At 43.5% G+C, this 26,956-nt stretch overlaps 1 protein-coding gene and 1 long non-coding RNA gene across 2 annotated transcripts; one reads left to right on the forward strand and one right to left on the reverse strand.

Moving 5' to 3' along the window:
• Positions 1–3,642, forward strand: LOC119404462 (uncharacterized). The gene is made up of 3 exons (XR_007417417.1): positions 1–39; positions 536–688; positions 3,513–3,642. It is a non-coding gene; the product is annotated as an uncharacterized LOC119404462 (long non-coding RNA).
• Positions 3,643–4,463: 821 nt separating this feature from the next.
• On the reverse strand, positions 4,464–25,986 carry LOC119404461 (uncharacterized). The gene is made up of 11 exons (XM_049418874.1): positions 25,948–25,986; positions 24,572–24,640; positions 22,960–23,019; positions 20,164–20,223; positions 19,525–19,587; positions 14,054–14,113; positions 12,951–13,081; positions 11,869–12,069; positions 11,582–11,794; positions 9,108–9,258; positions 4,464–4,699 (listed from the first exon to the last, which is right to left on the reverse strand). Exons 2-10 carry the CDS (start codon positions 24,635–24,637, stop codon positions 9,108–9,110), a joined length of 1,005 nt encoding a protein of 334 aa, XP_049274831.1. The 5' UTR covers positions 24,638–24,640; positions 25,948–25,986; the 3' UTR covers positions 4,464–4,699.
• Positions 25,987–26,956: the final 970 nt, after the last annotated feature.

Here is a 26,956-nt window from a genome sequence, read left to right on the forward strand (position 1 = left end):
CATGTGCGATGAACTGGACGATCACAACGGCGATACTGAGTAAGCTCACAATACCTTTTTGCAGGTCTGACAAAATTTGGAGGCACAAAGAAACAAGGACAAGAAATGACAAGATTTGTCCTCATTTCTTTGTGCCTCCGAGTTTTTGTCAGACCATGCACCAACTAGCCCAAGAACGTGTTTTAGCCTTTCTGCAGGGCTTGCCTAATAAGTTTCAAAGTGAATGGAGATGCTCTTGTTCACCTCTAGGGAAAAAGGTGCAACTTGCTTTATTCAGTTGTAACAGTTACCAGCAGCTGGTTTGTTGAAACTGCATAAAATGAAAAGCCGACTTTTTGCTTTCCTTCTTTTCTGCATAGGCCACCAGCACCAGAAGCTGTAGGTACTGTGGGTAATGTTTTTGATCTATTGAATGACAAACTTCAAATGATTAGTCTTAATATTGTCCCAGTTTCTGTGAAAGTCCGACTGCGGTAACCCTTCTGTTGTTGCAATATGCACAAATAAATAATTCAAGTACTCTTGCTGTTTTTAGGATCACGTCAATTCTTGCAGCCCTGTTCTTCCTACAACACCTGCCAAATGCATCCCCAACAGTGCGGACTTCTGGCCTTGAAGCCTTTCATGGTGTCATGATACATTATGCTCCAAAAAGCAGCAAATTCACTTCTGATGGCACGCAGGAAAGGTAACCGAACTTAATAATGGTCATTTTCATTGTGTCTACATGACATAGGCTTACAAACTGACAAAAGATGCCCGTGTTTTCTGGTATGCCCAAAGCACATTTTGAGGGGGACGATGGAGAGGGGTTTAACAAAAGTACAGCAGCAATGTTGCAAGTCTACGGAGCCCATTGGCCATACATCAAAACAGCATAGGTACAACATGCTATCCCTAATTGTTTTATGGCTCGTTTAAAAGCGAGTCTAATAAACTTTCTTGCATTCCAATAAAAAATGATTTTTCTCCAGTGTAACAGACTAGAGCACTGCACGGGCCTGGTTTTTCGGCACGAGCCCGCTTTATGAAGCCGAAGCCCAGCCCTGGCCCGCGGTTCCAAGCCCGGGCCGGGCCCGGGCCTGGGTGTACATGACTGAACCCAGCCCGAGCCCGGCCCGAACCCGTGGTTCCAAGCCTGGGCCCTGCCCAGGCCCGAGCATTCATTACTAACTTATCCAGGGGGCGCATGTTCATGACGAGGCCCGGCCCGGGCCCGCTAGAGGATATTAGTTGTTGATGATGATTATTAATGATGCCTTGCGCTTTTTAGCGGGCGATCGGACGGAAAATCCAGTGTGTACATGCATCGAAATGTTGCTTTGCCTGCGGTGGTAATTCAGCGGTTAAGATGTTTCGCTGTTAAGTCCTAGGACGCAGGTGCGATTCCCGCGGCCACGGCGGCCGCATTTTGATGGGGGCGAAATGCAAAAACACCCGTGTACTTATCTTTAGGTGCACGTTAAAGAACTTCAAGTGGTCGAAATTAATCCGATCCCCACTATGGCGTGCCTCGTAATCATATCGTGCTTTCGGCACGTAATACCAAGGAATATAAATGAAATGTACTGTATGTGTCAATCTCAAATAAAAGACCGAAAGCTTTATTCCTCCTATGGGAACAACCGTGATCTGGCCCATCGTTAGTGCTGTTATTTTTACGCTGGTGCACACGTATTTGCTTTGATCGTACAATTTTGTCCTATCAGGTCATCTAGCATATGAATATATATATATATATATAGTGGTGAAAAAAACATAGAACTTCAACTCTTTTTCTATTTTTCTTTGCTAAGCTTTACTAAGAGCCAGCTCTTTGCACAGTCACTTCAGCTTGGCACAGAATGCCTTAGACCATGCAATGCATAACGTTCGCGTGTGCTCGAAGGCCCGATTTAGGCCTTTTAATGAGCGGGCCCGAGTCCGGCCCGGCCCGCTGCCTCAAGCCCGGGCCTGGCCCAGGCCCGCACTTTCAAGCCCGAGCCCAGCCCGGGCCCACCGAGAAACGCTTCGGACGGCCCGGCCCGCAGGCCTGGCTCGGGCTTTCGTGTTGGCCCGGGCCCGTGCAGTGCTCTGTAACAGTCCTGTGGAGCTCAGCTTTTAGTATGTTGAAGTCTTAACACCGACAACCAACCCCGAAACATGCCGAGGGATGGCTTTCTTTGGCTCTGCTGCACAATTTCAAGTAAGTTGTCATAACCATACCACTTGCACAAAAAGCACCGACACGCTCATTGCTGCACAACAAAGCAATTTCAGCGCAAGTAACCTTTAAACATAAGCTGTGCATAGAGATTTCGCTTTCTGTGTAGCAGCAAAAACGTCAGTACATTTCAACTTGACAATGCTGCAATATCGTGCTCACATATTTTGAAAGGCGGTCTTCGCCCACATTATCTATAAATATATTGCATGAATTCCGCATAGCATTTTGTGCTTTACTGCCGAGTGAAAGATACAAATGCTTGGTATTCCAAAAGTTAATCTCAAAGGTAAAAATCAGACCAAACTTTAAAGGGACTGTCTACCGCTCGGAAAAAATTTTCTGATTGTGGTGAAAATGAGAAGCTCGTTCATCACATCGGCGGCAGCGAGCATGCTTTTGCCCCATAAAAAAAAAATTATATTTTTAATTTGATGTTGAAAATTGTGAAAAAAATGACCGCTAGCGTCACCCAACAGCGATGTGGTCAATCTACTGGTAGGACAAGAAATCCTCGCAGGTAGACTCATTTTGCTTAAAAACTCACATGTATAACTTGAAATTGTATTTTACGCAGTTGAGGCAGCTTTCGGTTGCGTCAGAGAGTAATTTTTTGCTTTTTTTTCTCACGCACCCAAAAAGGCACACGGTGGCACTGCTTGCCTTCGATTTCGTCGGCTTCAACTCATGCGCTATGCCATGCGGCCTTCCACACTTTTCGTACTGTGCCGCTGTATTGTTGTTTGGATGTCTTACAAGTGCTGCGCTGTGAAGGTGTGCATCTATAGTCTCTTTTTGAGGAATCAGCTTGGCTTGGATTGTGGCAGCAGTGCTAAAATAAACGCATAGACTGAGATTACAGCAAAAGAAGTGTTCTGTAATAGTGTAATAAGGCTTGATTTAACCGCTAGCGCGCTGAAAACTACTGTTACATTCATTACATTAGTGTTCAGCAAAAAAAATTAATCCTACAGAAATCACATGTGCTTTCAGTTTTAATTTTTTACCGGCACTACAATCGTCATTGCGTCCACCAACCAGTGTTGTGGGCATGTTTCACGCCAATGGAAGAAGACCAAACGCAGATCGAAAAATTCTGTTTTAAAAATTTCTATTCACTTTCCAGAGAAACCGCTGCAAGGTTGGACACTTCAGGCAGTATGCTTTCTATTATGGTACAAAACAGAAAAGCGATAAAGGACGGTAGACAGTTCCTTTAACTGCTTGTGCTTATTCTCTGCTTGTACTGCGTTGGTGAATACACATCAGTCCACAAGATTCATGAGTTATGGTACTTCGTTTATTGCAGAACACAAAATGCAGCTGTTCACTTTAATGAGTACAGTAGCAGGACTACAATGACAGATGTGAACGGGGTTCAAGGAATCTCGCAGAAATTTTCTCAGCGTGAAAAGGAGTGGACCATTGTGCCACTGAAAGAGAAGTCAAGTTATGGCAAGTTGCAAAATTACTGAAAATATTTTTTGGAATGTAGCTGCAAGAAATGCACTCGTATGCGACAATGTTAGAAGTTTACTCTTAAGGGCTCGTTTTTCTTTGTTAGACACAATATTAATGAGAACTAACAGACAGCAATGCCAAGGAAAGTATACGGGGTGTTATTTGTAGTAATTAGAATATAAATGTGAAGAAAGTAAAGTGGACGAAAAGATAACCTGCCGCCGGCAGGGACGGCAGGTTATCTTTTCGTCCACTTTACTTTCTTCACATTTATATTCTAATTACTACAAATAACACCCCGTATACTTTCCTTGGCATTGCTGTCTGTTAGTTCTCATTAATATTGTGTCTAACAAAGAAAAACGAGCCCTTAAGAGTAAACTTCTTTCCTTCATTCATAGCGAGGGTCTCGTTCTGGCAGACATGATGCCTTCAGGTAGTATGCAAGGGATTATTGGTCAGCTGCCTGCTCGTAAATAGATCACGTGCTACGTGACGCCAAACAGGCAAAAAAAAAGTGTTCCACACTCGCCGCCATGGCTGCGACTGGCGCTGACTGACACTCCTAAGTTTCAATCCACATATATACCCTATAAAGTGGACGGGGAGATGACCGTCGCCGTAGCTCAGTGGTAGAGCATCGGACGCGTTATTCGAAGGTCGCAGGTTCGGTCCCTGCCGGCGGCAGGTTATCTTTTCGTCCACTTTACTTTCTTCACATTTATATTCTAATTACTACAAATAACACCCCGTATACTTTCCTTGGCAGTGCTGTCTGTTAGTTCTCATTAATAATGTTAGAAGTTGCAGTATTGCCATAGTGCCTAACTTTCAATGTCGGAAGTTAATGACATATGTACATGCAATGATAGAGATCCATTTTGCTGTCATTTGGCCATCACTAAATTTCTCTTTCTGCAAACTGCATGTTTGCCACATACATTGTTGAAAGCTATGTACACCATGACACGGATGTTCAATGGCCTTGTTTTCATCTTCTGTAGGACGTCTTGCTTATATGCATGAGATGAGAAGCTGAAAAGAAAGACAAACAGGTCAATGGATTGCAGTCAGAGCTTCACTATGAGCAGTGTAGCTGCCAAAATCACTCATGTTCAGATTGTATGACGTCATCATCAAAAAAGGGGGTGATCAAAGTTTCACAACATAAATTGTAAGGTGACAATCACTCTGAGTGACATGGTAAAGTTTGTTTTGTTAAAGGGGCCCTGCAACAGTTCTTTAAGTAGCCACTAAATGGCTTCATTAAAGGAGTTTATGGCCTCACGAATCGAACGCCACAAAAGTTTTCAGAATTCGTCAAGTACGAGCGGAGTTAAAGATTTGTCACACGCTGCTCTCTTCTCTCCTCCCGACGAGCGGGCTGGAAGCTAAGCAGGGAGGGATGGCACGAGGAAAAGAAGTAACGTCACGTGCACGTCATGACCTTGCGCATACAGTAAAACCTCGTTAATTCGAACTCGGTTATTTCGAAATCCCGCATAATTTGAAGGGTTTCTGTGGTCCCGTATTTTGCAATGTAAATCTGAGTGGATAATTTGAAGCGGCAGTCAGCGCCAGCCCGGTTAATTCGAAAACTTTGGGCGCCATGTGCCAATTCCCGATCCCTATTTCGCCGCAAATCCGCGGAAGCGACAGCCCTTAGGAGCCACAGGGCAATGCAGTGTAGCGATATTAATGAGTGACAGTTGAAGCAACCCAGCCTCGCTGCTGCTAGCGCAAAAAAAAAACACGGCCTCGTGGTCAGCTAAAAACGTGCGCCTGCGGAAAAGAAGACGTGCTTCACTGCAACACAGCGGTGACACGCGGGCAGCATGTCGCATGCTTCTCGCAACGTCAGCGCGTCATGATTCACCCATTCTTTTTGGGAAAAGAAAAGATAATAAAGGATGGTCTGACGGAATTCATGATGTATGCGAACCTCCGAATGGCGGTTGCTTCGGCAATTTCCACACTTGCACTGCTGGCGGAGTTCTTGCCTGTAACGCCTACTTCGAAAACTCGGCGAAAACTTCAATAACCATGTTTTCCAGCCAGAACACATTGCGGATTCCGTCACACTGGCCATTATCATATTCTTTATTTTACCAGAAAGAATGGGCGAATGGTCGCCTCATGACGCGCTGAGGCTGCGAGGAGCCGGTGACATGCTGCCCGCGTGTCACCACTGTGCTGCAGTGAAGCACGCCTTCGTTTCCGCAGGCACACATTTCAGCTGACCACGAGACCCTTTTTTTTTTTTTTTTGCGCTGATAGCAGCGAGGCCTGCCGTTTTCCCGAGTTCGCGGCAAAAATGGGACCAGGTATTGCTGGAAAACAACCCTTGGAGACACAAACTAGAAGGCCAAACGACCACCTCTGATTACTTTCAGTAATTCAAAGTTCCTTGCATCCCGCTTTTTGTATGTTTCGTTAATTCGAAAACCCGCTTTTCGAAAGTTTTTCACAGTCCCAGTGACTTTGAATTAACGAGGTTTTACTGTATTTTCTTTTTGTTCCTTCGAACACGCAGCTTATTTTTAGCGTGATCACGAGCGTACGCGCGGGCACGTGGTGGCCTCTCGCGGCGGCCACGATAAAAATGTTGAAATCAGCCAATGGCCGTGAATTTGGGTGTATGGCACGGTCGTTTGCGTACATGGCATCATTGATAGAAGGAAGAAGGAACGATTTCTAGCGGACTTTGAGAATTAATTGTAAATTCCAGACCACGTGCTGTGCCATAATGTTTGGCTCGCGTGTTCTCAGAAGCCTCAACTACTGATCGGCAGCGTTTTCTGACCATGCTGAAAAAGTGTCGCAGGGCCCCTTTAAATGCGATGGTGATATTTTGGTTTAAGGGTTACATACATATATATGATGCTGTATATATGATGTTATTTATTGTTTCTACACGCATTCATTTTGCTTTTGTTTGATAGCTGCAATTGTTTTGTACATTACATTTGTCCTTCGATTTTATTGTATCCATTTTGTTTCTTTAAATTCATGATGGCTGTGTCATGAACAGTTGAAGTGTAGCGCCTGTCTTGTGTTGCTCTCCTCTTTTCCATCTACGTTTCTTGCGCTTCGCCCACAATGAATTCTCACCACCTAGCCCAATTTGCAGTTCTGTTAAACATTTTAACTAGCATTTTTTTCAGCTTACACTATAACTATTGTATAATCGTATGTTTATATACGTACCATGTCTTTTTTTTTTGTCTCATTTTTTACTCTTGCGTTTTCTCTAGCTTTTCTGTAACATTTTAATGAATGTATTCTTTTTTTTTTTCTCATTCTGAACTCGACACTTAATATACACGGGTTTTAGTACTAGGAAGTCCCCCGTCAGTTTTCGCAACTATGGGACATCCAAATGTAATATACATATCACTAACGAAAATTGAAACTTGCGCCTGTCCTCATCGACAATGTGATGGATTGAATTGAGAAGTGGCCATCTTTCTCTTTAGATGAACAAGCTTCTGTGTCTCCCCATCACGACGCCTTATTTGCCAAGCACGGCCCAAAACCAACAAAAGAGGGGTGTCGACTTAAGTTTCCTGACTACAGTCCTGCTGGAATGCAATAGAATTGCCAAGCCAGTAAAAAAAAATCAGGGCTGCCAAATGTTTGCCTTGGCTCGAGATGCACATGGAACTATAATACCAGTGTTCCCACTTCACATGGCTGGGCAAAGATACTTTGCAATTGCATCATAATACACATAGAAGACGCAGAGATGGTAAGTATTCATACAGATACAAGATACTAGCCAAATAATTGTATCTGATACAACACTCACTTATATCTCAGATATGTGCGTCAATTTCCCATTACAGCTACACTGCATGAGCTGTAGCAAGTTTGAATTCATTTGGTTGCAAACGTGTCTTCCACTATAGTAGGCATTGTTCATGCTTAATTTCCTCTACCAGCATGTCATTTCGTGTTTTTTTTTTCTTTCAGGGAGAAGATAGAGGGTTTTTACAAGAATACATCAGCCATCTTGCAAGTTTACGGGGACCATGGGGCATGCACAAAATAAACACAGTTACAACACGCCATCACAAATTGTTCCGTGACTCGTTTAAAATAGAGTCCGATAAGACTTCTTGCATTCAAATAAAAAGTTATGTCTGCATTGTTCTGCTACACATTAATTCACAGCTTGATACACTTGCATAACATATCAAGACACAGATTAAAAACACACAACCAAGGTGTTTCTTCGATGCTACTAAGCTCTACATATTTCTGCCACGTTTCTGTTCATTATTTTGGTCATGTGCAGTGAAATCCCTTTCAAGGTTACGGCGTGCTGAAGCACCTCCCATTCCATTTTTTTATACATAAGCACATTGAAGCAACCTGTACAACTTCATGTTCTAATGCTCATGCCTAGCACGATGTCTTACTTTCTTGTTATGTGGGGTGGAAAGCAACGTGTTATTACAAGCATCTACACAAAGTCATACTTGGGACAAGTGACATATTTCCTGTAGGACAGTGGTGTCTAAGCAGACATACAGGTGCTTTTCTAATGGACCGTGGAGTTTCAGCTTTCTAGACGCTTCAGTCCTTGGCACCTTTGCACCTCAACGTACATCAGCTAGCCACAATTTACAGTTAAACCTTCATATAAACAAATTTCAATACAACGAAATTCTCCACATAGCAAAGTACTTTACTTTTTCACAACTTCATGTCCTTACAACACCATGCATTTTGAACCTCCATATAACGAAGCGTGCTATCCATGATTTCAATACAACGAAGTTTCAATGCCACCTCAGAGAAAGACTGAGGCGATAAATTGAAACTTTTGCTGCGGTCTGCGGCCATATGGTTGAATTGCACGCGGTCTTCGGAAACGCTTGTCCTCTATTACCACAGTGCACTGTCCCTGCATTTCTTTCGAGTTCAAGCGCGACGTTTGGCCGCTCTGAAGAGGACTTCTTCGTCAGCGCAACATCAAGCCGCGTCCCCGGATCTCAGGTTGAAGAAAATTCATTTTCTCGTGTGACTGAAATGAGTTTTTTGCACTGCGATATTATTCAAATATTCTTCTGGCACTTCCCATGTAAGAAGCCTTTCGTGACCACACATAGCTTAAGAGGTCAACTTTCAATGTAACAAGGTTTCTATATACAAAGTAAATTTCCGGCTTTACCGACTTCGTTATACACTGAAACCTCGATATAACGAACACGGATATAACGAAATATCGGTTATAACGAAGTAAGTGAAAAATAGCCTTGCAATACATACAGTGTTAGGAATATGCGTTTATAACGAATTTTCGGATATAACGAAGTTACTTTTGTGCAATATGTAACTTCGTTATAATGAGGTTTGAGTGTATCTAGATTTAACTGTACACCATGTGCTCTTAGCAGCCTGTTTGACTCCCTCACTTAACCATAGTAAAGTTACTTACCTATACCCAAGAAAACACCTTGTAAGTAGCAGAAGGAAACGCATTCCTGATGCGCCGAAGGACACATCCAGGCAATGGCTGACGATTCTCTCGCCCCAGGCTGCTCCAGGTCCACCAGACGAACAACCTATATGCAGTGTACCTCAGTGCACTGAGGCAGCGTGGGGCAAAGCAGATATATCACACATGAAATGTAAGCTACAGAAACCAAGCCCATGCCACCCATTTATTCCATTTTTTTCATGTCAAGATATAGATATTTAGGGCAATCTCTTCCTTGCAAAATTTAGTGCTTGTCACATCACTTTACAATAAACAAAAATACATGACAGTTAGCATAGCTTTAAAACATTAAAGGGGTCATGAAGCACCCCTTGGGCTTGTTGAAAAAACATATCCTGCGGAAAGCTGACACGGCTATGAACTGCTCAGCCAAATATTGCAGTCGTGCGCGCCGCGTAAAGGCTACAAGCGGAACGCGAAGTTGCTGTTTTCTCAGGCGCCCTCTTTTCAAACAGAGGCCGGTTCTCACTCTCGTCGGTGGGCGGGGCGTCTGCTGATTGACGTCGCGATCTGCATCGCCGCGTCGCAAAAGACATAGCATCCTCATTGGCAAAAGACATAGCATCCTCATTGGCCGACAGCTGACATAAATCTAGAGCGGAGTTCGAATCAGATGCGCTTCTTGCCACGGGGTGCCGCCACTTGCCGGCGCCGCGCACTCCTCAGTACAGGGTAGCTGCACTCGCGCACGCATTTCATGACGCGTGCGCGAGAGCGATTACGTTTCATGACGCGTGCGCGAGAGCGATCGCGTTTCATGACGCGCGCTGACGTAACTTCTTTCCCCCGTGCCATCCCTCCCCGTGTAACTTCCAGTGCGTTTGTCGGCACGAGAAAAGAGAGAAAGCGCTAAGAGCGTGCACCAACCCGTAACTCCGCTCATTCTTGACGGATTCGAAAAATTTTTGCGGCAATCAATTCAAGAGGCAGTAAACTCTGATACTGAGGTCATTAGATCCTTACTTGGAAAAGTGGTTCATGACCTCTTTAATGTTGCTCACGGACATCACAAACTTAATGAAATAACTGCAATTGACCCGACACGATGCCATGAACACTGGTGCGTTTCCCACCCACGCACAAATTATGGACTTCAAACACGTAGTTATACGTAGTTATCGTATACTTTAAAGGGGCCCTGCAACACTTTTCCAATTAACAATGGAATAGCTTCACTAAAAGAGCTTATTGCCTCACAAATCGACCGCCACAAAAATTTTTAGAATCCGTCTAGTACGAGCGGACTTACAAAGATTTGTCGCACACTGTAATTGCTTTCTCTCTTCTCTTGTCCCAACGAAAGCACTGGAAGCTAAACAGAGAGGGATGGCACAGGGGAAGCAGGTACGTCACGCGTGCCTCGTGACCTTGAGCACTTTTCTATTCTTTTTTTCTTCGAACGCGCTCCCTATTTTCAGTGCGATCGCGCGCGGGCACGTGGCGGCTTCCTGTGGTGGCCGCAGTAACTACCGAGCCCACCATGCTAAAATCAGCCAACGGCGTGGAATTGAGTGAATGATGCAGTGATTTTGAGTAAATAGCATCATTCGGTGTAAGAAGAGAAGGTGATTTACAGCTGACTTTGAGAATTTATTGTAAATTCCAGGCCACGTGCTGCACTATAATGTTCAGCTCGCGTGTTCTCGGGAGCCTCGACTACCGATCAGCAGCATTTTCTGACCACGCTGAAAAAGTGTTGCAGGGCCCCTTTAAATAAGTTTTAAATCACGCAGCAAAATAGAACCACCTCTTCTTTTTCTACTAAAATATACGAGAACTATTTTTTACGATGCAATGTAATACTGTTTGAAAGAGTGCCTTTTTTTGTTTAACAGCTAAAAATTCACCAAACACAAATGCCTCATATTGTTATTACTTTGTCACCACAGCTTATCACTGCTTGTCCTGATAACACTGTAATTACGTGTTGTACTTTGTTTTCTGCCCTGCATTGCCATGTACACAAAGAATATTAGAGCTCTGTCAAACTGCTTTCTAGCAGCTTTTACCCCCATATGCCTCAAACATGTATGTAAACATGCTAGGTGAAAATAAATAAACTAAACTAAATCAATCTTTTATACCGCAGAAACGCGTGGAGAAGCCTGTTTGAGCTGCAAAAAGCATGTCCACGTGAACAAAAGGCGAGAAATACATGACTAAAAATTTAAGTTCGCCGTGATGGACTCGACTCCTCTGAGCAGTGTGGCTACCACAACATGACCGAAGGATTCGCGGAAACGTGTGTTTGACAGAGATCACACAGAAGCTTTATGTCTGGGGCGCATTGACTCCGCAACACCGCGCAAGATACCAATATTTTCTCACCAGCTCCGCGCGCCGCACATCAAGAGTTGGTTGCTCAAGTACATAAGTAACCAGCAAACAAGCAAATAAGACGCTGCACCAACCTGTTGCGATCGGCACCTTCCAGGTAAGTAGGGTTATAAAAATTCAGCTGCCGCCTGCTGACCTCCAGTAGGTCGCCATCTAAACAGAGCAGCGGGAACACTCGGTGCTCGCAAATGCAAGTGGTTCCCCCGAGCATTGCCGCGACGACGGGGATGCTCCGGCAGCACAGCATCTCGTCGCTGCGGGCTGGTAGGCATTCACCACAAGAACACCTGTGTGGGTTGATGTGACAACACTCACTCACGTAACTGTGCTGTGAAGTAAAAATGTGATGACCAATGCTCACCCTTCATTTTGCCACTGCTCGATGCGTTCGGTGCGGCACAAGTCAGTTGGTTCACGCGATGGCGGGTCGAAATCAAACGGCGATCCTTCCACGCTCACATCGTAGCTGAAGTCGTCGCTGAAGTCGTCGCTGGAAAGTCCAGAAAGGCTGGCACAGCTCGATGCCACGTCAGATGACATCTCCAGATTGTCTTTACGGGCACTAGAATCACGTGTGCTACGTTTACAGCCTGGCAGGGTATTTCACGACGTCATCGGAGACCTTGCACGAAGCAGCTACCTGTTTTCAGTTTTAACAAGTCATTTCCTCTCATTAAAATTTTTTCGGCAACTAAGAAGCTTTCTTTCTGAGAAATCCGTATGGATTTCCTTGTGGCTTCGTGCTACAAACGGGTGGTTGTCAATTTCCCTTTCTTAACCCTTCCGCCACCTTGCGGGATTCCGCAGAACTGATTTGGAATTTAAAATTATTGATGAGCTACCCAGGAAAACGAACCACCCTAGGTGTTACAGGACTGTCAATGCCATTTGAAAATGGCAGTATACCACTACGGTGAAAACTGCACCGGAGTTCCCCTTTAAGCAACTATCCGATGATAATATGCCAATGACACTACGGTCCTGCTACTGTGAAAAAGTTAATGAGATTCACACCAAACTCAACATCACTATTATATGTATAAACAAGTGCATGCTCCCTGTACTAATCATCAGTATTCTTGTATCATCAAGTGTGCACACTGAAGTGCAATCAATAGAAAATGTTTATGTCAGAGATGAGTCACTGGCTGCACAGAGCACCCGCACTTTGTGGAGATTTCAGTGGTGATGCTGCTGCTAACACAGAGTGATCGGGTGAGTGATTCAGAGCAATCATTGACAAAGAACGAAGCAAGGTGGCGAGCAGCACCTTCTGTGGTGCTCTCGGCATTCGAGCTAAAAGCTTGAGTTACCACTAGTGAACTGTATGTTCTCATCGCTATCAAGCACAAACTGCAAACAGTACATAAAAGGCTTGCTTCAAAGGAAATGCACTGCTTGAAAGATGCTTACATTTCAGTGCAGTGAATGGATATCGCTTACCCTGGGTTGCTATCTGTGGTGGCCATGTCTCTTGAAGCTTCAGAGCAGCTCGACAATTGGTTTATGCCTATGATGCACGGCTGCAGGGCTTCTAAATTGGATGGTTTTTCGTCATCCATGTCGAGGTGTCCCTACAAAGCAAAGCGCACAATTTATGAACAAGAATGCATCTGCAGATTGCGACAAGCCTGGGGTCAAAGGCACAGATAGTGACAGCAGGACTTCCGAAAGTCATCGACACACTTTTCAGGTTCAAAAATCAGAACTAGATGGGCATTATGGAAATTTAAAACGCACTATCAAAGCTGTCACAGAGTTAATGCATCCTTGTGACTGGCTTACCGGATAAAGTTAAGCCCTAAAGTTTAACTCCCGGACGTAGTAACTCATTTCAACACAAGCTACCTGAGAATCGAGGCTACCATGTTGAATGTCCTGCTGGCTTGATAGATTGGTCATGCCTGGCTTTGAGTGGGCCCCTCTTGCCTCTCCTAAACAGTCTTGACAATTCCATACAAATACAATGAGTCAGCTCCGCAAGTCCTCGATGCACTAGCAGGCCAATTTTGTGGCCCTGAGTGAAATGTGTCAGTTATTACGTTTTAAATATATGCATCACTGCAGATTGCAGAGCTGCTACTTACAGAGTTTTCAGCCACCCATGCCCATGGCACATTGCATCTGCAAGCGACATTACACACGCAACCAACCTGATTGATTAACGGTCCCACTCACATCGTTAGTAATTTTAAAATAAGGGGGAGCTGAAAGATCACGGAGGCAATGTGCCTGCAAGTCTGTCATAGCGACAACAAACAGGTTCATGTCTCTGTCAACTTACATGCTGTTTAAAGACCACAAATAAAGAGACTGTACCAGGCTGCAGTTATGCAAAGATAGCTTAAAAAGTATGTGCTATACTTACTCAACGAATTCACCTGAAGAAAAATTTCACTGATGATGGCCTATGCACGAACAGCGAGATCATTTAAAAGCGGCTCTCAATACCAGCATCCTTAACAGAGGTGCTCGTTGCCGCCCTCTAACATTGGTCAGAAGAATGAAAACCCAAACTTCCACAATTACAAAGTCACTTCACTCACAGTAGCAAGCATGGCCATAGGGCTGGTTGGTTCCACCTTGATATCAACAGTGTCCATGACCTGAAAGAAGCATTTATTTCATACACTTCTTGAGCTATGCTAGTAATAAAACATTTACTTTGAACCATACACAGATGTACTGAGAAGAAAGCCCCATACATTACCCAACGTTGGTACACCGGTACATAAATACAGTAAAAGCTCGTTAATTCAACCCCCGTTAATTCGGAAAATCGAATAATTCGGACGTCTTCTTAAGTCCCGGCCAGCATATGTGTCGTTTAATGACATCAAACTCTCGTTAATTTGCTCATATCTGGCCGCAACCCGGTTAATTCAGATGATTTTCGGAGCGCGCTTAGCATGAAGCGCCGCAAAGGAGCGAAAACAGTGTTTGCGAACAGCCAAAATGGCCGCAGGCCTTCAGAAAGACTTGGTCGCCATACACAATCTTGCCACAATCGCGTTGATGGCGACCAAAGCTTCAGCGGCTACGGCAAACTTGTTTCGCTTTCAATTTTACTCGGCGCACATGAACTGCGTGGGTGCTATCTATGATCGCACCAATAGCGACCGGGGTCAAAACTGCGACAAGCAGTAGTTTCATTTTTGTCGCGTGCCTTCAGAACTGTGTAGTCGCCATCTATGATTGTGCATTAGCAAGCCACGTTTATTCAGCGGCAGATGCAGTGCTCAGCAGTTTCGCTTCGACCCTGGGCGCATGCCGCACACAAGCCTTCAGAACTGCATGGACACTATGATCGTGTGTTAAGCGACCCCAGTTTCGTCCATAGCAAATACGGCGCTCACTAGCTTCGTTTTGACTTCAAGCAATGCATGCGCAATGACACAAAACTCAAGCGTGATGGAAGCTGTCGAAGATGAAGAGCTTCAACCGGGGGTCTTTAGCCGTGGTCACATTGTGAACAAAGTCGCGAATGACAAAAATTATGGCATTTACGCTGCACTAATGCAAAATAGGTACTGGATTTACATATTCATTCAAGAAAATAAAAGTGCATTGATGCAATAGCCAGTTGTTTATTGTTTTCTCGATGCTTTCGATAATTTGGCATTCGGTGAATTCAGACATTTTTTCTGGTCCCGTGAAATCCGAATTAACGAGCTTTTACTGTAAGACTAAAGCTATGACAACAGGTGAAGAAGAGGCAATTGTGATAGACAGCAATGTAACAAAATAGGCAAATATGGCAGGTCTACTAAGCAAATTTAGCAAACAATATTAACAAATAAAGCAATGCATGAACTTTCAAAAGTTATGTAGGACAAGAATGGTAGCCTGAAAACTAAAACATGTCTCATTGATGCGGTACTTGAAGTTTTGTGCGGTGATGCACTGATGTATGAATGAGAATTGTGCATGTTGATGAACTACGAAAGAAAGAAGCTTGGGTCTTTCGAGCTCTGGTAATGAGGGTAGAGTCTTGAAAATTCCATAGATTGTCAAGCAAAACATCTTTCAATCACGTCAGAATAAAACCTAATGCCATTTCGTAGAAAAGGCATAGAAACTTAAGCTTTCTTATTCTGGTCACGTCATGTGGGCTGCTGTTTTAATAAAGTATAAATCGATGCTAGCCAATAAGAAGGTTACAAAAAGACAGGGTTGCCCAAGCAGGAGACGATTAAATGGTACACATACTTCAGTCCACGAGATATTTCAGTGGGCTTAAAGAACACGTCGCAAGCTCTGTACTTATGGTACAGCAACTTGACGATACTTAACTTCAAGATATGTGCATGAGCCACTTATAAAGTTAGTGATAAGTGTTGTCATGTTATGCTGTTACCTTATTCTGCTAAGCAGCTAGTATTTCGGAACAAACATGCTTTCAGTGAAGAACACAGACAAAATAGAAAAGCTTAGACTCCTAAACCAACGCTTCCTTGGCACACCCCTTGCACAGTGTCTGACAAGCATTCTGCAAATCACCGGCTACGAGAAGACATGTGGTGTGACCTTTGTGTCGGAATTATCAAAACCTCTAAGGAATTATATGTGACAATGACTCGCATAGTGCTAACCTAAAACAAGCGCTTACATTTCTCCGTAGGCTAGGTAGCATTTTAACCCTTTCAGGGTCAAAGACGTACATGTGCGTCATTACCTGTATGTTTAAAACGCAGGGCTTTTTTCTATCATTTCTCTTGCTTGGCATGTGTTGTAACACTGTGTGAATATGTGGAATTTTTTCCTTGCACCGATGTGTCCACCTTTTTTTATGCGTTACTACAGCGGTGCGCCGGATAGTTTCGGTTTCATTCTTTGGCCGGTTCCCACTTGTTGCGCCCGCAACACTGATGGCTTTCCGGTTAAGAATCTTTCAAAAGGTGACCAATTTGCTGCTCTCTCATTTATTGTTCCCCGGTACGCGATCCCACTGTTTCCATGCAGGCGCTGACTGACACGAACAATGCCGCTGTGGGTGCGTTTCCTGTTTCGGGGACTCACAAAAACTGCTTCCGCCTCGTTGGCGATAAGACAAGGATTATTATAGGTTTCGGACTTGTGTTCACTTTCCGGATGTGCGCACAAGTACACAGTTTTCTTCAGTGTGCTCACCTGCGCAGTTTGCTTTCGCTATGGAAGTGCATGCCGGTATCTCTGCCACAAGTGAGTCTAGCGACGATTCCCCCGAACCACCGCTCGACTCCCGAATCAGAATCTGATTCAGCAAATGTCAGCCCATCATACGAGGAGTTACTTACGAGTTAAGACTCAAGATGTTGATGAGTGAGCGACATCTCAAAAGCGTGTGCGACGAGACAATGCTGACTGGATCAAAAGTGACTTCTCTCCCTCCCGTTTCCACTTAATGCCACTTCGTGCACTTATTTTTGTATGCCTGAACTACACAGACGCTTATTTCAATACATAATCTTTTAAGGGGGGATGAGGGTCTCGAAATTTTTTTTTATTTATTATCCTATCTTAATGAAAACTGGCATGCATGTGTATAATTGAATGGAGATTTCAAATCTGCAAACATATTTCAAATATTTCATTTAGAAAGGAAGTTATGACAAATTTCCTCATTGTAATTAGATAATTCCTTACAGGGCCGTTATGGTAACTTAGGATACAAAAGGTACTTTTCAGGACTACGTGGTTCTTCTAAATGGTCAACCTCACAAGCTAAAGCAAATTAGATGTCAAAACAGCTGTTTCTTTGATCAGAAATAATTTTCAAACTTGGAAGGTAAAAGTTAGCTTCCAGTAATTAGCTGGTACTTATCAAATAATTACAATTGCATCAATGTTCAGAAAAAAAGAAAAGCTTTAGCCTGTAGTTCAGGTGCTGCTGAAAAAAAATGACACCAAGTTTGTTTAAATATGCAGGGGTGCAACAGCCGAAATAGGATTTGGAGCAATTTTTGGAGCAGCAAAATGTTGCTCTTGGAGCACAAAAATCCAAATTTGGAGCAGGTTACGAAAAAAACCTGAATTTTGTAGCCCGAAATCCCAAATTCAGAGCAGTATAACAAAGAAGGCTTACTTTTAGAAAAGAAAACAAAAATATGTAAAAACCATTCAACATCAGCTAATTCGTGTACAGTGCACGTGAACACTGTTATTTCAATAAAAGCAGTGTGTTGAGCCACCCCACAGTGCGAACAATGACTAAGTCCACATTAGCATTTGCAGGACCTGTCAAATAATTCGACAGGCACTGGAAATGCTAGTGCAGATCTGCGAACCTGGTAACCAGGAAATTTGGGAGATTCGTAAAGCGGGAGCAAAGAGGGGTAGCGAAAAAAGAAAACTGGCATACACTTTTGTCTATTGTTTCTCAAGACTGCAGAAACGCCATACACAGCAGCTCCAAATGATTGCTAATAATTTTTAGATGTCAGCGATCATAATTACACGGCACATGCATGAATGAGTAATTAAGGAACAAAATGTGCTGTGCGCCTGACCCCCGGCTATCCCCTTCTAAATCTCAATATGCTTTTCCGCAGGACACCTGTGTACTGCAGCAAAAGTGGCTTAAAAAGCGTTCTGCACACAATAAAACATGCATCAGGAAATTTGAGAACTACAGTCTTTTTCTACTGCGATAGCAACTATACGGACACTCTTGACGAGTTTTTGCCGTCATCTCCCGTATAAAGTCCAAATTGATAACATATCCCTGTGCATAGTATGTTCTACCGCGGGTAAAAGCACGCGAGTGCGGGCGACGAACGCGGCTGAAGCAAATATCAAACAAGCCAGCCCATCTCCGTCGCTCGGAGGGCGCATGTGATAACACCACTCCGCTCGGGAAGCCTGCCATCGAAGCATAGAGGAAATGCCCCGCCCGTCTTGAACGAGCATGAAAAGACACGAGAGAGGCGGGGGGGGGGGGGTGTCGCTCCAGCAGCAACTCTGAACTTTGATTCTAAGGGCGCGGTCGCGATCGCTAGCGCCATCTCGGTAGCCATCAGCGGGCGGCTTGTATATCCTGCTACGTGCTGCGCTCTCAATGCGAAGACACTGTACAGAAAGAGCATCTTTCCCTGGAGCGGCCGTATTCTCTTACAGCAACGTTTTGTAGAGTTACGCGATATCGGCTACGAAAGAGTTTGCTGCCAGCCTCACTTCGTATAACATTACAATTTGTTGCTATATCGCATTCATTGCTTCGTCCTTGCAGGGAAGCTGACTTTTTTTTTCTTTTCTTTCGCGGGGGGGGGGGGGGGGGGGGGGGGGGGGGTTAGGGTCTGTGCGTCTGTATTGGATGACGATGACCACACTGCAGATGACCAACGAGGCCTCCATTTCTCGCTCAAATTTGCGAAACTGAGAAAATTTTAAGCTGGTCGGGCATTTTGGCGCAGCATGGCGCAATTTTAACAAATTTCACGGTTTTGGCTCAGCTTGGCGCAAAAATTAAGAATTGTATCAAATTGGCGCAATTGGCGCAGCTGTTGCATCTCTGAATATGTTCAAAGAAACCTCCTCAAAAATTCCGTAAGGTAGATTCACTTCACAAAAATAACAAAGCTGAAAAAATCGCGTTTGAAGATTTAAAAACATTTTAAATTTAATCTTTTGAGCATGTAAGAAAAAGAAAGGCCATTTTGCCATAACATAAAATTTTTTTAAAGCATAATTTGGACTACAAATACTTGAAATAGTGATTTCCAAAAGTTGACAATCTTTACGATTTTTTGCTATTTTAAGACCCTCGTCCCCCCTTAACAGTCGTATAGGTTTTTTTTAGAATCGATTTTGCTGCTACTCATGAATAAGCCATGCGTATGTAACAACACAAATGATTTTTTTGTCACTTTACGATCACCCAAAAATATTTAGACAATTTTTTTCCTAAACAGATTCGTCTCAAGAATTTAATTCACCAATAAAAAAAATACACATTTATGGGGCGCATTTCGCGAAAAAAATCGACCCTCAAAGGGTTAAAGAATCATAACTGCACAATTCCACAATGCACTCAACTTACAGGAGATGGCACAGGACTGTTTGGCATTGTAATCTCCTCCTTGATTTCATCATAGGTCACGTCCTGAAAAGAACTTTCATTTATCTTTTGAGCCGTTAGCTACGAAGAGCTTGCTTTGAGCTTGCATTTTATGTGTAACTATGCTTAGGATCAGCGTTGTGCTATTTGTTTCATAAATAACTGGATTTATTGGGTGAAAAAATGATGTGAATATCAAGAAGTGACTCAAGATATATCCCACATGCATATGTACAAACGCACCATTTGTCCACCCAATAAATCCAGTTGAAATTTTGCGCTTGCCTTTGTGCAGTTGCAGTCTGTCGTCGTCTTCTAAGCAGTACGCAATAATGTAGCGATGAATAGATACTAACTAACCCAAACAAGTACCCTCATGAATAACATTCAAAAGCCACAGAGCTTCTGTGGGTACGAGACTAGCTGGTGAAAAGAAGATTACAGTTCAAAGCAGCTGTGCACTGCACAACGTCCGAACACATTGTGCGTTATGTGGGCGATGGCTGACGATGTCGACGGCAACAATCTGAGCACTGCAGTATTCTTCTGTGACTGGTCTCTTAGTTAGTGCAGACGAAAGAAAAAACGAGACCGTGCAATTCCACGCTGCACTTAACTTACAGGAGGAAGCACGGTCACAGGGCTGCTGGGTTCCACCTTGATGTCAACATTCTCCATGACCTGAAAGAAGTGTTTTACCTTTACAACCAAGCAACTGGTTTCAATAGGTGGTCAGTATTTTCTGCGGTGTTCTCACGCAGAAATGTGGGCCGATCACGAAGATGGCGGAAAGAGGCGGCAAGCGCAGAGTGTGCTGCTTCTCCGAGAGGCATCGTTTAACATCACCACCTGACGATTTCACGACATGATGTAACGTCTCACATGACAGGGCCGTATTCCGAGTTGGAGATATCCCCATAATATCTCTTTCAGTGAGTGCACATTGACTGGTTGAGGCAAGGGAGGCAAGTAGTTGCTTCAGTCATTGGACACGTGACATTTTGTCACGCAAAGCAACATTGTTGCCAAAAGTCTCAGAATACTACTTGGTGTCATCAAGTTATGTCGTGATGTCAAACATGACATCATCAGTTGGTCACATGGGTTTTCATACCATCGAACGTTAACACCAAATTTTTTGCTTCATGAACCATATAACGCTTTCAAATTCATTAAGGATACCCCTTCAGTAGTTGTAGTGGTGGTTTCCCACAGATTTGCTGGACATACACTGTTGCAGGGCCAGGATGGAGAGTCAGTTTTCAAACTTGCGAGGCCAATTCAGATCGAAACATTCACTTTAAACAAAGAAGACAGATGTACTGGCAAAAGAACACGACATTTTCCAGCGTAAGGAGAAAAATGGATGGGGCAGAGAAGAAGAAATGATGGGAGAGGATGAACGCTGTCCCGTCACTTCTTCTTCTCTGCCCCATCTTCAGGTTTTTTTTCTCGTGCTAGAAAATGTTGCGTTCAAGGTTCCAACAAGCCCAACTTTTTACTTTAAATACTGGCAATCGAGTCCTGTACTTCATCTAATTTTCTTTAGGCATACTGAAGTGAAGCAGGCAACACAAAGGTTGGAAGCCAACCATATTGCCCTTTCTGTACCTTTTTTTTATTACACAGAAATGGCAAAACTGAAAAGCTGTCTTAGAGCCACACCGCAAGCCCTCCAAAACACAACATGACAGAGCACTCCACGCTCAAATTATGTAAGACATTCTGCAATGGCCTGGAGCACTAGCCATCACAGCCTATATGATGTGACGCATCAAATTCGTTCAAGTTGTGACGTGTGAGCGTGACATGAAAAATGCTAGACTAAAACTTGAGCTCATCACTGCTCGGAAGTTGGATTGTTGAGAATTATAACAGGATAGCTAGGTGAGCTAGGTGGTATCGCATTATGATATGAAACTTTGAGCGCAAATAAACGACGCAGGACACCACAAGCGCTCACTCGCAACTGAAACCTTATTAGACGACAGAACCTACATATATAGTACAAACAGCGCATCGCGTATGTCACACAGAGTTACAAGGCATACATCCAGGGCACGTGTTCAGTGTTGGTTAATAAAACTGAATTTCTTGTCATGCAGTGACAGAGATGGTGGGCTTACACATATCGCGGAGATCTTTGATATAATATGCCTCCGAGATTTCTCGCATGGTCTGATGCGGGTGATGAAACAAAATGAGAGTGCTTTCAAACAGAAGTTTGCATTTACATGTCTGACAATGGGAGGCGAGATGAGAAGAAGGCGTGCCGTTCAATTATTTTAATGTTCTCGAAGGCATGTGTTAATACATCAACCGTTCTGGCCAATGTACACGTGACCACATGAAAAAGGAATTTGATAAACCAGACCTAAACAGCATCTTACAAAAGCATTTACATGTTTTTGACCGCAATTTCCATTTCTCGCTGTAGAGCCTTGCGCCCTCCTGTGCACGATGGAGCAGATACGCCCAAGCTTCCAAGGCGCAGAAAAAATCACCCTTACCCCATACCTCTTCCCTACATTTTTTAGGCCATGCGACGTCTTATGAATATATGGTACAACAGCTATATTTCTTGTTTTTTCATTAGTGACAGAAGAAGGGGGACCATGTCTCTCTTTAACGATGCGCATGAGCTTTTCGCACACCGATGTGATAAGGTGCGTCAGATACCCTGCCGGCTTGAGGCGATCAATTTGCACACGGAAGGCATTGTTCATCGTGTGCGTGTAAACTTTTGTCTAATACCACACGTAAACAAGACAATACAATTCCCCATTTTACAATCTTTGAATGAGCGGACGCGAAATTCAAGATCGGTTTTGCAAAGCGAGAGCAATACTGCCAACACACGTGGCCCGCAGTGAAGCTTAAGCATACATCGAGGAACGTTTGCGGTGCATTCCTCATTGGAGCTCAAGCACACATCGAGTGAGCGCTTGTGGTGTGTGTTGCCCTTCTGCGTCCAGCGTCGTTTATTTGCGCTCAAAGTTTCATATCATAATGAGAATTGTAAGTTTTAATTGTATATCCCCACACTACAAATCACTTATGAGAGACAGCATTGGTGGAGGGCTATTTGGCATCATGGTCTCCTCCTTCATATCAGCATAGGTCACGTCCTGAGAAAAACAAAACTTAAAGCTGAGTTAGCCCCAAAGCACATTGAACCGAACATGTGTTCAAGTAAAAGTACTATACTTTCTAAATCTTAAGTTAAGCATATTGGTGTGAATTAGTCTAGAAGCAACTGTTTATATGTTAAGTCAAAAACTTTCCTGTTATCAGTACCAGGCTATGAACACCATTTAAATAGTGTTAACTTGCAACAGCAGGTAATCATGGCGGTTCAATTCACCTTGGAAGAATGAAAATACAAAACTGCACAATGCGATACAGCACTTCACTTACATGAGGCAGTGTTGTTCCAGGGCTACTTGGCTCCACCTTGATGCGAACATTCGATGCGACCTGAAAGAAGTGCTCATTTTTATTTTGATCTGAAGTGAAACTGAATCCCCTACTTTGAAGAAAGAGTACAGTCACAATGACAAAAGAGTCGTGTACTTCATCCAATTTCAATTAGGCATACAAAGCGAAGCAGTTAAAGGGACTGTCTACCGTCCTTCATCGCTTTTCTGTTTTGTACCGCAATAGAAAGCGTACCGTCTAAAGTGTCCAACCTTGCAGCGGTTTCTCTGGAAAGGGAGTAGAAATTTCTAAAACAGAATTTTTCGATCTGCGTTCGGTCTTCTTCCATTGGCGTGAAACATGCCCGCAACACTGGTTGGTGGACGCGATGACGATTGTAGTACCGGTAAAAAATTAAAATCGAAAGCACATATGATTTCTGTAGGATTACTTTTTTTTTGCTGAACACTGATGTAATGAATGTAACAGTAGTTTTCAGTGCGCTAGCGGTTAAATCAAGCCTTATTACACTATTACAGAACACTTCTTTTGCTGTAATCTCAGTCTATGCGTTAATTTTAGCAGTGCTGCAGCAATCCAAGCCAAGCTGATTCCTCAAAAAGAGACGATGAGTGCACGCCTTCACAGCGCAGCACATGTGAGACATCCTAACAACAATACAGTGGCACAGTACGACCAGTGCGGAGGGCCGCATGGCATAGCGCATGAGTTGAAGGAGACGAAATTGAAGACGGCGCCGCAAGCAGCGCCACCGGGTGCCTTTTTGAATGTGTGAGAAAAAAATACAAGAAATTACTCTCTGACGCAACCAAAGGCTGCCTCAAGTGCGTAAAATACAATTTCAAGTTATACGTTTGTTTTTAAACAAAATGAGTCTACCTGCGAGGATTTCTTGTCCTACCAGTAGATTGACCACATCGCTGTTGGGTGACGCTAGAGGTCATTGTTTCACGATTTTCAACATCAAATTAAAAATATAATTCATTTTTTATGAGACAAGAGCATGCTCGTTGCCACCGATGTAACGAATGATCTTTTCATTTTCACCACAATCAGAAAATTTTTTCCGTGCGGTAGACAGTCCCTTTAAGACATGTGTGCTAGAAGGCATCCCTTTTTAATGTTTTCTCTTCCCACTAAGCAGTTATGCTGAAACCAACAAGTTTTCTTTGAAGCATGCAGACAAATAAAGGAAAGCCTAGACCCGAAACAATAGCGTTCTAAGCCCATTCCTTGCTGTGCTTATTCAACAACAATCTTTCAATGACCTGAAGCATTGGCCGCGGGAAACCTTGTGCAGTTAACTTTGCGCAAGATTTTACGAGCTTACTGGTTAAGCTCGCTTAAGAGTGCTAATAAAGAGATGGACAGGAACTTAAACCCTGCGATAGCATCAAGCACTGGTCATAAGAACCTATGTGAGCTGTTATCTTTGCATCAGACTTTTCAGACTTTACAAAGTTAAGCTTGGCAAGCATAACTTCAGTAATGATTACGTGGAACAGAGGAATACAACAGCCCTTCAATTTAGCTTGAGACTGTCAAAAACCAAATCGCAAAATGGAAAATTTCGACACTGCACTTTACTTACGGCAGGCAGCGACATCAATGGGCTACTTTGCAGCGTCTCCTCTGTCTGGCAGTAAACAGTCGCCATGACCTGAAAAATTGAATATTTTACTTGTCAACTAGGTTGGGAATGATGTATCTACTTGGAACCATGCACACAATTTGAAATCACAACCACAACGAAATCCTCGCGAGGGCACACAGTACACCCGAGGCAAAAGCTTACGGGACGTGGGCTCCAATGCATAAGTGAATTTCGGCTCTGTTAGTGCATGACACTTCTAATCTAGCAACTAGTACTAAAGGCTGGTACATTTTACTGAAGGATATGTTCTCAGACATAGTGGGAATATAGCTTTCCAGAAAAATTTGCATCCTGTAACCTTAGCTGCAGGGTGTACACTGCTATGACGCACATTAGATTCACACATTTCATCACAGTCAATGCAATTGATCCACTTTACCAGTATCACACCACTTCTGGAATCAACCTACCTCACCAGCTGAAGGCCAAGTGAAAGGCCAAGCAGCAGATTATACGCAACGACTACCAAGACAACACCAACGCAAAATGTGCGATTAGTGCCACCAGTTGCATAGCGCGCCTAGCACATTGCAATAAAATACATTATTTAAAAGGAGAATTCTTGTGCATTTGTTGAAATAAAAAGTGTTGTTATATATATATATATATATATATATATATATATATATATATATATATATATATATATATATATATATATATATAGTTTTTTTTTAGTACACAATAGTGTGGTTTATTTGGGATATATGAATATGACATACTCGTCGGGTCAAGCCAATCAAACCACCCGGCCAATGTGGTCACTGCCACATGATTAAACGTCACTTACGATCACAAAAATAGCCGTTGTGTGTCGCTGTAGTCCGAGTTCACGGTGGTTTCTCCATTAAAATAACACTATAACAACTACGAGCAAAGGTAGCTCGCAGTTGCTTTTTTTTTTATATCTATACACAATTAGCTAAAAGTTACAGCAAGGAGCTAAAGGTAGCTTTGTTTGTTTAGTTTTTTTGACATATGCACTTATTGCCAGCTGTATTATTTTAAAAGATTAAACACAGCTCTCAAGCCATGTTTTCATGCAGGCAACTATGCAGAACATTTATGAATGAATGACAAGTGTGCTCCAGCCTGAATCCAATAATTTAGAGCAGCCCCAATTTTCGCAAAGCGTCAAGGTTTGCGCGCTCTCAAGAGACGACCTCAAAATGAATCACTACTCGGGAACGTAGGGGAGAGACAAACACTAACCGATTGCAGACCTCACCTCGAACCTATTTCTATCCGTACTTACGTATCTACCTCTATCTTTTGAGCGTTTCGAGCGGACGAAGAGGACGCGTTACGTCTACCTTTGCTATCCTTTGCCTGCCTTTGCCGCCTTTCTTTGATGCGGACTGCTCGATTTGGCTATTGTCTCAATTTGGCTCAAGCGTTAGTTATTGATGATGATGATGGTTGTGACCAAGCTTTTTTTTTTATAATTGGTACTAAAGTCTACTAGAAGCGTTTCTGGCATTGAATTAATATACTCTATGGTTTCTATTCCCTAACCCCTAACTATGGGGTACTAGAATGAAGTAGTGAAAATAATGGGAGAACGGTGGCCACCTTTGCAATGACGCCACCAGAAACGCCACGATCGAAAGGTGTGCCCGGCGCGCGAAATTTAAATCTGCAGTGCCAAATTCTGCAGTTCAGTTAAATGGTCACATAACCGTCATCGCAAACAGTGCCACGTTTTCGGCACAATACGACACTATTCCTGGAGTAGACCAACTGACAAAAGCCACGAACCACGAAAACAACATCGGACATATTTAAAGCAGCATTCTAAAATCACCACTAGAGCAGCTAAGCCTTATCACGTCATGTGACGAAAGTGTTGCTCTGCCCAGCGCCTTGTCTACTTAAAAGGTAAAGGAGGCGTTGCCCGCACATGCATTTGCACGATTTTAGTTTTTGGAGCGAATGTGCGCTCGAGCTGTCGCTGTAGCGGACAGCGTCTGAACGTGTGGCCCTTGCAGTAAGCTCTTCCTACGACTTTCGGACCGCCGAAGAATTACCGTGAAGAAAAGACCGGTTCCGAACAACAGCAAACGTAACATACGTAGCCTGTGGAGCAGTTCGACCGAGTTACGGCTGCTGAAGGGTACAATGTTCTGGCAAGCGACGCATTTTTGCATGGTGTACCACGGAACGGCAGAGACAAGTCATACGGGGTTGGCATGAACAAGAGGACTCAAATGGCCCGGAAGCACAGTGAAGTAACTTCCTTTTCAGCGTTTTTCTGCTGATGGAAGTTTCCAGAAGATGCAGCGAGACGGCGCGTTGAACTTCCAGCGGCGCAGACAACAAAGC

The sequence above is a fragment of the Rhipicephalus sanguineus genome, chromosome 9 (assembly GCF_013339695.2).
Source record: "Rhipicephalus sanguineus isolate Rsan-2018 chromosome 9, BIME_Rsan_1.4, whole genome shotgun sequence".
NCBI classification, from domain to species: Eukaryota; Metazoa; Arthropoda; class Arachnida; order Ixodida; family Ixodidae; genus Rhipicephalus; species Rhipicephalus sanguineus.